General features: G+C 42.8%; 1 protein-coding gene across 2 annotated transcripts in view; it reads right to left on the bottom strand.

Moving 5' to 3' along the window:
• Positions 1–1,386: 1,386 nt before the first annotated feature.
• Atg3 (Autophagy-related protein 3) overlaps positions 1,387–13,277 on the bottom strand; it is a 34,453-nt gene continuing 22,562 nt past the window's right edge. The window contains exons 6-9 of one of the 2 annotated variants that reach the window (XM_050187855.3): positions 9,357–9,482; positions 7,995–8,165; positions 4,757–4,884; positions 1,387–2,268 (exon numbers count right to left, since the gene is read on the bottom strand). In XM_050187855.3, the coding sequence (XP_050043812.1) occupies positions 2,118–2,268; positions 4,757–4,884; positions 7,995–8,165; positions 9,357–9,482 (576 nt within the window). In that variant the 3' untranslated portion in view covers positions 1,387–2,117. Of the gene's footprint in view, positions 2,269–4,756; positions 4,934–7,994; positions 8,166–9,356; positions 9,483–13,277 lie in introns of both variants that reach the window. The other variant, XM_055076511.2, reaches the window with a different exon arrangement.

Here is a 13,277-nt window from a genome sequence, read left to right as displayed (position 1 = left end):
GGCTTGCCAACCATTCATACAGCAACATGCCAACTTAGCTTAATAAATTCCATTTATAGCCTTTGGTATTCAGCACAACCTGCATTATAATAACAAATGAGAAGTTTGACATTTTAGTAGGCAATAAGATGGAGGCAGCAAAGAATAAAATGGGAAGAGCATAGGCTCACTCAATGTGCTTGCCATCGTTGTGGCATTGGGCATCTTGCATGTGTCTTGCATGTGTCCAGCATTCTGTGGGTTGCCACTAGAAGTGTGCTTTGCAAATTCAAAGAAAGGAAAGTGCAATTGTGGATCGGCACTTCAAGACTTCAAGCCTCTACTTGACACCTATAGTGAACAATGTGACGGTTCCCAGTTAGGTATTCAAACTACCCTCAGCATAGGAATTCATCAGCATTCGTTGTAACCTAGGGTAAGAAGTCACAGGGTATCGAGGTCATGAAAAGGAAATGTGCAGGTGAATTGATTGGAATGCATTTGAATGCATTTGAATGATTGGAAGTCATTGAATGCAAGCTTATCCGATATCATGTAGACAAAGATATAGTAAAAGCATTCTGCGTGTACAAATTTGTGTAAACACTATTTGCTGAAATGAAAAAAATTACAAATCTGAGAGCAGCTGATATTTGAGTTAAGATTGCAGATGGGCAAGCTCTTTAATGGTTATAGCAAGTAACTGGCTGTCTGTTCAAATAACAAAATGAGACGGAAGGGGCAGGCACTTGAAATCAGCAGAGGTTTATAGATGAAGCAATATGCCAAAATTTGCAGGCATAGGATGGACTCGGCCAACACAGCAAAATTTAAGCGTAGATTATGGGAAAGGTGGCACTAGTTGAATTTAGGAAAGTGACGGCACTACTACACGTCCATCACACGCTGCATGTTTGTACTGTTCCCAGTGATGCTGCTGAGGTGATTGAGAGTGCAAATAAGGGGAATGCTTTTCTCTTGCTCTGCCATATGTCTGACATTGTGCGCTGTCTGATCCTGCATTAATGGTCGGCAGTGTCAGTCGCTCACAGCTGCTGCTGGCCATATAATACAGCCCCAAATTAAACCAGTCGCATGACATCAACCCTTATTTATATACTTGCATATTACAGAGCAGATGCTGAATTGTGCGGAATCTCCGAGTGAAAAGATGCACAAAAAAAATGATGACACAGATGGAATGTGTTGCGAAACCCCGCACACCCCTACCCACAGCCTCCCCGTTAAAAAAAAATAAGAAGAAAGCTTTTTTTCTCTGCACACTATTTTCAGCTTGCTGCTGCATGCACAACATGCAATGCATGTGTACGTGTGGAGGTTTTGCAAGTAAATAAAGTCGCACTTCATTATTCACGATTGCACATACACAACTGGAGACATAAGAAATTCATTTGCATCATTGCCTTTATTTCAGAAAATCACAGTGAAAAGCCTAAAATTGCTAGTGAATAGGGCTTTGCAGAGCTTTGTGCCTTTGCAGCAGGCACAAAGATGAGGGCATACTGCAGCAAGATAATAGGAAAATATCCTCGACAAAGAATGCTTGTATAGATGAGCACTGTTCATCACGTTTACCTACCAGTTTGCTCTGAGCTGTTGGCTTCACGACATGTGTGCAATGCAGTGAAACTGTAATATCTGTCTTTAGGGTTCACAAGCTGCTGCCCCCCCCCCCCCCCCCAATGTGTCTTCCATTACTATAGTACTCTGTAACAACAACTTCTCAAACACCTTGCACAATATGTTAAAATACATTCAAGAGCACTGTAGGAGCTTCAAGGACTGACAACGGGTCAAGTAGGTATTTGCCAGATAAGAAAAACTGCGTACTGTGATCCTCCATTCTAACTGGCACAGGGCCACCACAAACATATACAGACAGCCACAAATTGTACCGAGAGTGAACGTGACCAACCCAACTAGTACAGAATGAACAACACAATGTGTGCCCCACCACAGTTCTCGTCTCGCACAGCACCAATGCATGTTACCAAAAGTCCTGCAACTCCCTGCAACATTCAGGACACAGCTTACGGAAAAAGAGAATGAGTCATGTCTGCCCCCCAAATCTCCTCGCAGAAATTTAAACAAGTTTGATGCTGTGAACTGCTGGCATTTCACATGGCAAAGTTCTGGGTGTAGTCGTACTCTATGGTAGGGATGACGGCTTGGACAAACTTCAGGAACACGATGAGGTACATGTGGACACCGAGTTCACCGCCGCCTTCAGTCACAGTCTGGATGATCTTTTTCATCACCTCAGCATGCCTGGTGTCACATAAAAACAGAAGAAAATGAAATAAACACAAATGCTCGAGACATCAAACAATAATTTCCTGGGATACTTTCACTTCTGCGACATTACGTGCGACTAGCAGCAGAATTAAAATCAGAATCACATTTTATTACTACATATAAAGTTGTTATAAAATGGAATGTACAGGAGGAGGTCCCGGCATCTGAGACTGTACTGGCACCCACATCAGTGTCTATGAACAGCAGCATGCTTCGCAGTGTACCAAGAATGCTGTTGCTTGTAGACACCGATGCCTCTGGCACTAGTGACATGAAACTATGCGAAAATGAAAGCACCTCCAAAAGTGTTTACCCATGGTCTCCTTAATGCACCCTCCATGGACTGCACAGATAAATGTGCTTCTAACTTGCAGAACGCATTGTGAATAACCTCGTGCTCCATTTTCCCCAAAAAGTTTACAAATGGGGTCTGCAAGAGTCCCGTTTCCCTGAACTGTGGGCACAGAGGTGGTAATTTGTGGTTGTAGCCTACAGTGGTCTACAATGCAGTCAGAATATGCTGGACTATAGTTCAACAGGCTGCATAGCCAAGAGAGAACTGCTAGTCTGCATACCAGACCAGCAGCTGTAGCAAAGCGCTGGTTACTGCAGCAAAATCACATTACTCCCAGCACTATTTCACATCTGGCTCTTGATTATAACAAAAGTGTGCAGTAATTAAGGTTAAGATGACACTACTACAGACAGCAGTCACGGAAAACCACAACATTTCTAAAGTCACACTACTGGCCTGAACAGAGTTTTGGTCCTGAGGATTAACAAACAACACATGACACAAGGGTTAAAACACAGCACAGTCCTTGTCTTGTACTTTGCAGGGCCTTACCAATACTGTTGTGGGTAAATGTGAAGACTTGGGCCACAATGCATAGGAATAGGGCTTTCAAGAATGACCTTGGCAGCGAAAGGTATGCGCTGACTGGGATAATCTTGAAGACCCTTGGGAATGATGCCTTTGTCAATGAGTGAATAAACTCTCCTACACAAGCATTGTGTGCATGCTCTGCAGATACTTTCTGAACTTGACCATGACAGACAGCTCAAGAAGTGGGCTTTGGCCATGTCAGATGTTATGTCCTTTACGAAAGCATCGTGCCAGAGATAAACTTCGTTCTCAGTCACATGGCGCAGGTGGCTGAATGCGTTCCGAGCTGGTATATGCTTTGTATTGGTAAAAAGTTAGGCCACTTTAAAGATAAACTAGTTGGTATGTACTCATGGCTGTTAAACTCTTCCTTACAGGCTGTCATTTTTTTTTCTAATGCATTACACATCTTCACTTTTGTCCCCATGAATGCACAGTCATACCAGTTTTTATACCTAACCACTCATCTTAGACATGTCAGCCTTGCACTGTGTGACACAGGAAAATTAGGTGCATTATATCAATTTCACTAAAGATATTGGTAGAGCAGTCCCAATGCTTCAAAAGCTGTTGCCTGCAGGTCAAAATGAACAGCTACTGACAGAGGCTAGATGCAACGGCAGCATCTAAACTGTTGGGCTGGTGCTTCACTATGCAAACAACCACAGCATGCAGTGCCTAGAAAGAGACAAGGTATAAGTACATGTTCCTCGTTGGCTTACATTTATTCTGCTCAAAATAAAAATGGGAGGGGTGGGGTGGGGGATCGGGGATTGATGCTGTACAAGAAAATACATTAATTGAAATGGGACTTCAATGACAAAAAGAGTGAGTGAGTGAGAAAACTTTATTTCGAATCAGAACGATTCGCGTCTGGCGAGTTAGTTGGCTGGGGCACCCTGCCGAGGTTACGGCCAACAGTTCTTGCCTCTCAGCGGCTTCCTTGGCCTGCTGGACTGCCACGAGCTGGTCTTCTAGGTTTGAGCTGAGCAGCGGAGCCCGCCATCGTGCGCGGAGGCTGTCGATGGAGGCTGTGCTCGCAATGTCCTGTATTAGTTCCTGGCATTCCCATAGCATGTGTTGTAGCGTGGCTCTGGTGCCACACACTTTGCATCTATCTGTTGTGTATATTTCTGGATAAATAGCATGCATTAGTATCGGGCTCTTGTAGGATTTGGTTTGTAGTTGTCGCCACTGGACAGATTGCGATCTAGTGAGTTGTGGATAGGGTGGAGGTTAAGTGCATCTTTGCATCGTGTATTACCATTTCAAACAAGCTGTCACTGTGACAAATGTTAGTGTCCTCTTCTTGAAGAGACAGCAATCTTCATGAAACACTGATGGGCATTTCAAGATTTGAATAAATTTTCATAATTATATACATGCAGTCTGATAATTGATAAATTGCTTAGGCTAGATTTTTCTGCTTGTTTCAGACTCTGCTTGCATCGACAGCTATCTACATCTGGCTACCCTGAGGCCAATGTTAATCAGACAGCAGGTGGAACAAGATTGTGCTATGCCAGTGTCCACGTTTCGGCAGTACATGTACTGCACGTTGTTTGAGGTCCATACCTGCAAGGGTGAACAGAGGCCATTGGAGGGCCTGGCAAGTGAGGGTGGGCTTCCATGGTGACTGTCTTCTTGGCATGGTCCTGACTGATGTCCTCGTACATGGCCTCCATGCTCAGAGGCTGTCGCTTCTGCACAGTAGGCCATCATAACAGGATAATGAGCCTGTAGAGTTGCATGCTGTTGCATGCCCAGGTTTCAGTGTTACCGACTGCCGTGAGCCCAACAAAAGACGAGAAAGACTCATAGAATGAAATACTATATTCAAATAGACCAACCTCCGTGCAAAATTGTACAATTGAAATACAAGTGGACGAATCACAAAAAGTGGACAAAAATATATAGTTTTCATACTAAAACTGATGAAAACGGTTGCATTAACACTTGCCAAAAATGACGCAGAACACAGACCCAGTGTGGCTCCTTTTGCATGACCTCCAAGATGAGGCAGTGCCAGTATGCCATATACCATGGCATAGTGAAAATTTTGGAAATGGTGAGCTCGGATCTGCAACATACCCACTAACTACCAGATAAAAGCACCATCTGCTTAGGTGCTATTTAAAGGCTGCTAATAAGAAAATTAGACAATTACCAGCCCTGCAGCTTTGCCAAAGTTGCTTTGATACTAGATATAACTACTCATCTATAAACAAATTAGCCAAGGCAAAATTTCGCTGCAGATGATCTTTAACCCTTTTAGATGCTACTTGCCACTTGTAGAGAAAACAATTATTTTTCACAATAAGCCTTCTAAGTAGGCTTTACTAACCTCATATTTTTTACAAAAATTGCCAAAAATTGGCAACTTAAAAATTAAGCAGCATGAAGCTTCCAAATCCTTAACACTGCATTTTTCTAAAAACAGTTATCACAGTTCTGCAAGTTGCATTTGCTAGAGAATCTCAAGTGGACAAATTTGATATGTCAATTTACAGCCTTTGTGAAATTGTTACGCTGTTTATGAGGGTTTTGCAAAAGTCCTACTCGCAAATTAGTGTCATATTTTAGAGCAGTGTATAAGACACAGATTTCGACCCCATTAAATGTATTATTAGCTGCAGTTTACAAAATTGTAATATAATCTTTTATTGCTGAGTTAGAGTTGTAAACATGATATTTGTTTTTAGATATTGCAACCTGCAATATTTTGTTAAAAAAGATTGATAGCCTAAATAATAAAATCTGCTTGCTACATGAATTGGATTTTGATATTTTCTTTTAAAAGCAACAAACTTCATCAATATCAGTGCAGTGGTTGCCAAGAAAATTATTTCCCATTTCTCATGTACATATTTAGAGAAGAGCTCCCGAGCTAAACCTTCCTCCTAACTCTTTCCTCAGCACTAGAAATGTGCTAATTTTCGGTGCTTTCATATTATAATCTTTTATATTAAGATGTAGTAGTTGCAACATATATCATGATACATAAAATTATAGCCTAATCACCTATTTTTTTTTAATGGACATAAAGCAGTAATTCTTCAGACAGCTTTTGCAAATTCTTATGTTAAACTTCAAAGAAGTATCCCAAGGAACTTGAATGAAAGTAATAATTTGCAATTTTTATATGGGTATTTCAGAGTAAAAAAAAATCTGAAATATAGAATATGGACCTGGCTCCTAGTTCTCAACTTTTTAAAGCCAGGCCATAAAAAAAAATGTTACGCAGATTTTCTGACGTTAATGCTAGACACAGTGATGCCCATGCTATGTGAGAAAGCAGTTGCTTCGTAAATTTGAAAACAAGTAAGTTTCTATTGCACAAACAGCATTTGTTGTTACTCATTGCAGCAGGCACCTGGTTAGATTTTTACTGAGTTCTTTAGGATTGCGAAGCTATGATTGTCAGGTCAGGGACCATGCAGAAAACTTCTCATATGTACTTGATTACTGGCTGAATAAACATACACACGCAGATTTGATTATTGTGTTCGATCGGCTTTTCTGCACAAACAAGCTGGTCTAGAGCATTTTCAATGCGCTGTAGCCTCTACATGCTTTGCTCAGTTCCTGTACAGTACTGTACACTAATGAATAAGGTTACTTGTGCAGGTGGTGTTCGAAATGTAGGACATTAAACTGCTGGTCAAGCTTCAGTTGAAGGCCAGTCTAAAATCAACTAAGTGGTCTTATGCGAGTGAAAATGCCACACAACAGAAAGTATCAGTTATAATAATTTGTACATATGCTGTTGAAACACTGATTGACTGGCAAAAGTAATCCACGGAAGGAAAAATAAAGCTGCACTTGATGTTAGTCAAACACAATTAGCAAAATAGCACACACTCATGAGCATCTACCATTGTTTCAGACATCATTAGAACAGTCAAGACATCTGATCGGAAAATTACACAACCTGCCAGAAACTTCTATGTCTTGGCTGTTACTGTCATTAAAAAATTATGCTGCCGAGTTGACCAAAGCGCAAGTTCTGTGTCATTTTATTGAGGAAGTGCTAGGAGCATTGAAGGCTAGTTTCGACGATCCCTCCAGGCAAACTTTTATTATTCCAGACTCCCCAATCTGCCAAAAATTGGCAAATCGGGCCAATGGTTATGAAAGTTCAGTCATTATTTGAGAGACCATGGCATTGCCAGTAGAATTCCAATGGGATTGTTTAATAATGTATAAAGAAAACTGTCAATCAAATTGATCTATTGCTATATATCTAGTAAGGAAAATGTTAAAAATAAGCACTGACATATATATTTGCAGTCTCCCCTCAAAAAAAAAAAAAAAAGCAAAGAAAGAAATTTGGGGTTTTAAGTGCCGAAACCACGATCTGATTACTTATGAGCCATAATGTAGCGGGAGACTCCAGATTAAGTTTAACCACTTGCGGCACTTTGACGTGCACCCAATGCATGGCACATGAGCGTTTTGCATTCTGTCTTCATTGGAATGCAACCCCCATGGCTGGGTTCGAATCCACGACCTTGTCTTCAGCATTGCAATGCCATAGCCACTGAGTTACCATGGTGAGTGGCTTAGACCATTTAATGTGAAAGAATGATAAACCAAAAAAGTTTTGTCAGTGTTGCTTTAAAAGCTTATGGCAAAAAACAAATAGGAAAGCCTTTTCACATTATAGTAGAAAGTTTGCCTCATGTAGGGCTGACAATGCCATGAATCGCTGGTACTAAAAAGCCTGGACTACGAGAATAAAAGGCTCACGGTGTTATTATAATGTCAGAGCATCTCATGTGCAAGCCCTTTAGGCACCTGCGGGAGAGCATACCTCATCATAGCCATATAGCCAGAGCCGTGGGGTGCGGTAGTAGTTGTCATAGGTGATGTTGAGGTCATAGGTGCGAGTGCTTACGATGGCGCCATCTAAGGCGCCGGGCTCACTGTCACCTCCTGCGGCCGTCGTTTTTTCCGTTGCTTCAGTCTTCGTCACAAAAGTTGCCTGGCGAGGCAGCAGGTTGGGTGGAAGGCGACATGTACTGCATGCTAAGCATCTACACAAGTACTACATTTGCTCAAACACAAGACAACCTTCTTTTCAGAGGGAATATTTTACAAACTAGGAGTAAAGGCATGGATGTCAGTTGGTGATGATAGCTGAGAAACCTAGTTCTTATTCCCTTCAGGTGCTCATTTGTGCATATGAATATAATGCATATTAAAAAAAAGCAAGAATATTTAAAATATGCCACCTGCATCTTGAATGCTTCTGATTGGACCTGTGCTGCAAGTTTGAATAGTACATGCATAAAGTGTTTTAGTAAAATGAGTGGACAGGTAGAAAGGCTGGGTGCCTGCTCTCAGTATGTTGTCCTGAAAAATTCACTTCTTACATTGCTTTTCATCAGCTGTATTTTTCAAGTGGCTGGCTAGGTGGCTTTCAAAATATGTTAGATGTGAAATAAGTTATGTTTTCACAGAATCCACATGTTGTGAACATGGTAAAATTTGCTGAAGAATTAAATATTCTTAATTTGTTCTGCATCTATACAGTTTTGGCAATTCTATAAATACAAGAAATGTGGTGAAACAAAAGTTAGAATGGATATTAATTATTTGGCACCTGAAGGGGTTATCTCCCAAACCCACTAATACTGGTGCAGTTTTGTTAGTTGGCAACTGTGTGTGCCGCACTTCTTGAAGCAAAAAAAGTCGAAAGATTGCAGATCTGTCAGAAAAGAATGTAAAGAAGTAAACTTATTCACAAGGCGGTACATGCAGAGAGAAAAGGAAACGAAAAAAAAAAATCTGTTTATTTGGGAATGATTGACTGTTTCCTGAGTCAACAGAAGGATAAACAGGAATTAGTTAATGCCAGAGTTTCTTTTACCCTCATGCGGCTCCTAATTAGTGCTTGACCTAGATTTGCAACAAGCTGAGAGTTTAGGGGACAGTTGCTGCTACAGTGCAAATGTGCTCGGAAGGTAGCACTAAATGCATCTTTTTTATGAAAAGCAGCGTAACGTAGTGTGCGCTAGATCCTACAAACCATGTTGTCATTGGACAATGAAGCAACAGATGTTGTACACCACTTTTGTTAAGAGCTTATTTCCACTAGCAGCAACACTCTGACACTAAAGTACTGAGGTTAAAAGTTTAGGCAGTTCTGAGAATATGGAATCAGGGAACACACTGGGTCATCTGCATCCAGCAACCCACTCTCCACAAAGGCATCCATGTCAGCAGCCTCCTCCTCATCATCATCATCACCTTCATCATCATCGTCACCACAGCCTAGCCTCTGTGTCGCAGCAGGTTTCTATGCATGGAAAGAAAAACAAATAACACAATTCAGCTTAACTACCTGCAACAGGTGGTTTAGGTTGTAGACACATGCACAGAGAAACTGCTCAGGCCAAAGCAATGGCAATTGTGGCCGCCATGTTAGCATGCTAGAACCTACAACTTATGAGCTGTGTAACATGGTGAGGCAGAAGGGTTTGGGTGCGAGCTAGTTGGTACGGATCATTCATATTTAAAACAGCGCCAAAGAACACGGACAAGGGAGGACACAGGACGAGCGCTCGTCCTGTGTCCTCCCTTGTCCGTGTTCTTTGGCACTGTTTTAAATATGAATGATGGTGAGGCAGCCTTTCAAGTAAACTCCAAGGACATGAAGATGCACCGTGTATTCTCTAACAAGGGCTGCACTTGTTAGAGAATACACGATTTCTAGACCCCAGATTTCTAGAGTGGAGACGATATTTAAATTAAAAGCAAACAAATGTTTGTGTTTTGAAAAACTGGCACTCTTGCTACCATGTGTCATAACCTTGAAAAAGCTTTATTTAAGGTCATTTGCTAGCATATTTACTGTCACTGGCAAGTAACTGCGCAGCTGGAGCTTGGTTCACCAAATGTGTATGCAGATATTGCACCGCATGTATGTTTGCGTGATGATGTGGTATGTTGGTTTTCACAGAAAATGTTAATTGAATGCTCCATAACAACATAAAGAATCAGGCTAGTTGGTTCTTGAAGACTACAGGGCACGAGCAGATGAGAACAAAGTAGAAAAGAGAGCTTTTGCCAGTGGGCATGTCTTTTGACAAGGCTCAAGGTGCCACCAACTGTTTTCAAACCATTGGCTTCTGCCACTGCCATATTTTCTGAGAAATCTGCTCTTGGTGATGCTCGACAGGATCTTATGTAAGCGTTTGGCAGAAGGCATCCATGTTGCTAGAAGGTTCAGGCTTGTAGGCGATTTTTTAGCATTGATGAATAGCGATAATGCAAGCTTCTTTTCCCTTGTTGTTACGACATTGGAAACATTTCACGAGGGCCTTTATCCACTTTAAACGCACGAAATGCTAGAAGGTGTGGGAATTACGGCACCCAATAATTTTTCTTTTTAATGCATGTGCTGCAATACCCGGGAAGAGCAGACACTCCTTCCCTTTTTTTTCCCATGTGGGAAGCGGTGCAGCTTCCCAGCAGCAATGCACCTGCCCCCTTCCCCCTCGCTTCAAAAAACCTAGCCTCACACCAATGAACTTCCTGCAAAATTCTGTAAGTTGGCTGCCCTGCAAGGCTATTTCTTCTATCAAAAGCTGCGGTTCTTCCAGGGAGGAAGCACATGCACGAAGGCTTTCTGAGAATTACTTTGAAAATCTCCAGTCGTCAGTTCCTCCACACCTGTTCTACCCACTAGTGGGGGAAGAGGGGAATGTATTGTTGCCATGCAATATCCTTTACCCTCGCCAAGCCCTCGGACAGTAGAGGAGTGTGTGGGGAAGTGTTGAACGGGAACAAAACTTTGTTCTGCTAGTCTGTGGATGCGAGTTTCTTTAGAAGACAGCCTTTCTCATGCATGTGCAGCATAACTGTTGCGATTGGTCTATTGGATTGAGTGAAAGAGAAAGGCAGGGGCGCTGAGATTGGCTGGCAAGTGCTGGAGGGAGAACACTGCCAGCTACAATGAAGGAAGGACCCCACTTGAATGCCTTGATTCTCTCCACTGTTGTTCTCCACCTCTGTTCGTCATATGGTCAAAGCAAACATTTCATCTCGTCTCGGCAACCGCCAACTTGAATCCCAGTGAGACCTCTGGCTTGCAATATACCGTAAAAACCCGCATATAATACGAGGTTTTTTTTCCTATTATTAGCGTCCCAAATTTTCGCCTCATACTATATGCGGATTCGAACAAAAATTTGAGTCAGAAATTTGGGCTAGAAGTTTTGGTTTTGTTACTGCTGCGTGGCTATGGCTTGACTTCATTATTGCTGCGTGGCTGCGGCTTGGCTTCCTTATTGCTGCGTGGCTACAGCTTGGTTTCGTTATTGCTGCGTGACTACAGCATCGCTTATTTACTGTTGAGTGCGGACCTTAGCAGCACATTTGCAAATCACGCTTCGCAAAGTGCATCTTTTTTATTCCGCATTGAAGGACCAAGATGTCCACAAATACAGCACTGCTTTCAAGAGAAAGGTTATTTTAGCCGCACAGGTCATTGGCAACAGTGCAGCCGGGAGGCAGTTTGGCGTCAAGGAGGGAAGCATTCGTGCATGACTTTCACAGAAGGAAGCCCTTTTGACGTGCAGCGAAACGCGAAGAAGCTTTCGTGGTCCGAAGAGTGGGACATTCCTGGAAATCGAACTCGCCCTGACGGAGTTCGTACACCAACAGCGAGCCGCGCATCTAGCTGTGAGCATGGAGCTTATGCAGGCAAAAGCTAAGGAGTTTGCAAGAGAAAAAGAGCTATCAAGCTCCGACTACAAAGCGAGCAAGCACTGGATTTATCGCTACATGTGCCGTGCTGGATTTTCCTTACGCCGTCGAACTTCGATTTCGAAGATTTCGAATCGTTCGAAGAGCTGCTTGTGGCTTTCCAGTGCCACGTTATTTCGCTGCGCAAGTCCAAGAACTTCCAGCTAGGGCAAATCGGCAATGCTGACCAAACGCCGGTTTATCTGGACATGCCATCGCCCCTCACCGTGCATGGAAAGGACTCTAAATAAGCTTATGTCTGGTCCACTGGCAACAAGAAAACATGAGTTACCGTCATGTTACCATGCAGGGCAGAGGGACACAACCTCCTGCCCTATGTCGTCTTCAAGCACAAGACAGTGCCTAAAGGTGAGGAGCTGCCAAAAAATGTGTTCGTGAGATGCCATGAGAAAGGCTCGACGAACGACAATCTTGTGCTAGACTGGATAAAGTCCGTCTGGTGTAGGCGGCCCGGCACAATGTTGTCATTCCCGTCCACCGTCGTGCTAGACGCATTTCGTTGCCATTTGGCTGACTCAGTGAAGAGGCTGTTGCATGAATCCGGCAGTGAACTCGTCGTTATCCCGGGTAGGATGACGTCTCAGCTGCAGCTTTTAGATGTTTGCATGAACAAGCCATTCAAGGACACGGTCAAGCGGTGTTACGCAGATTGGATGCGCTCAGGTGGGCCTGCAGTGACGCCAAACGGGTGGCTGAAGTGGGCTTCGCCAGACACGTTAAGCAAGTGGATTGTGGACGCATGGGCCAGCATACCAGAGGACCTTGTACGTCGCGCATTCAAGTGCAGCATCTCGACCATGCTCGATGGCACAGAGAATGAGTACCTCTGGGAAGATATGTCCAACAAGAAACTATCCGAAGAGAGCGCAGCTGAGGAAGACAGCGATTGAAGTGCAGAGTGCAATTTAAATAAATGTTTTCCTCGAGTTTTCCTAACTCATATTATACGCTGATAAAACTTTTTTTTTCCATTTCGCATCCCAAAAATTTCACCTCATACTATATGCGGGTTCGTATTATACGTGGGTTTTTACGGTACTTTGATGTCAGCAAAAGTGTTGTTGCATTTGCCGCTTGCCCTTGTACCATAAAGGCCTGGCCATGCAAGGCAAGTGCTCAGGAGTTAGCCATCAAGCCTAAGCCTTCATGTGGAAAGGGTTATTGAGAGCCCTGTCCACAAACATAATTCCACGAACTCTTTAGCTATAAGGTCTGTCTTCACCAAAAATCACACCAATTTAAAGCCAGCACTTGTGTCCATTAGACTGTTCTTCATCCTTGTCTGCTTGTGCACTGTAGCTTTCAAAGCATGAAATTTTACAGT

Source organism: Dermacentor andersoni, chromosome 2 (genome assembly GCF_023375885.2).
Source record: "Dermacentor andersoni chromosome 2, qqDerAnde1_hic_scaffold, whole genome shotgun sequence".
Classification (NCBI taxonomy): domain Eukaryota; kingdom Metazoa; phylum Arthropoda; class Arachnida; order Ixodida; family Ixodidae; genus Dermacentor; species Dermacentor andersoni.
Note: the sequence above shows the minus strand (reverse complement) of the source record. Positions and strands in the feature narration are given on the sequence as shown.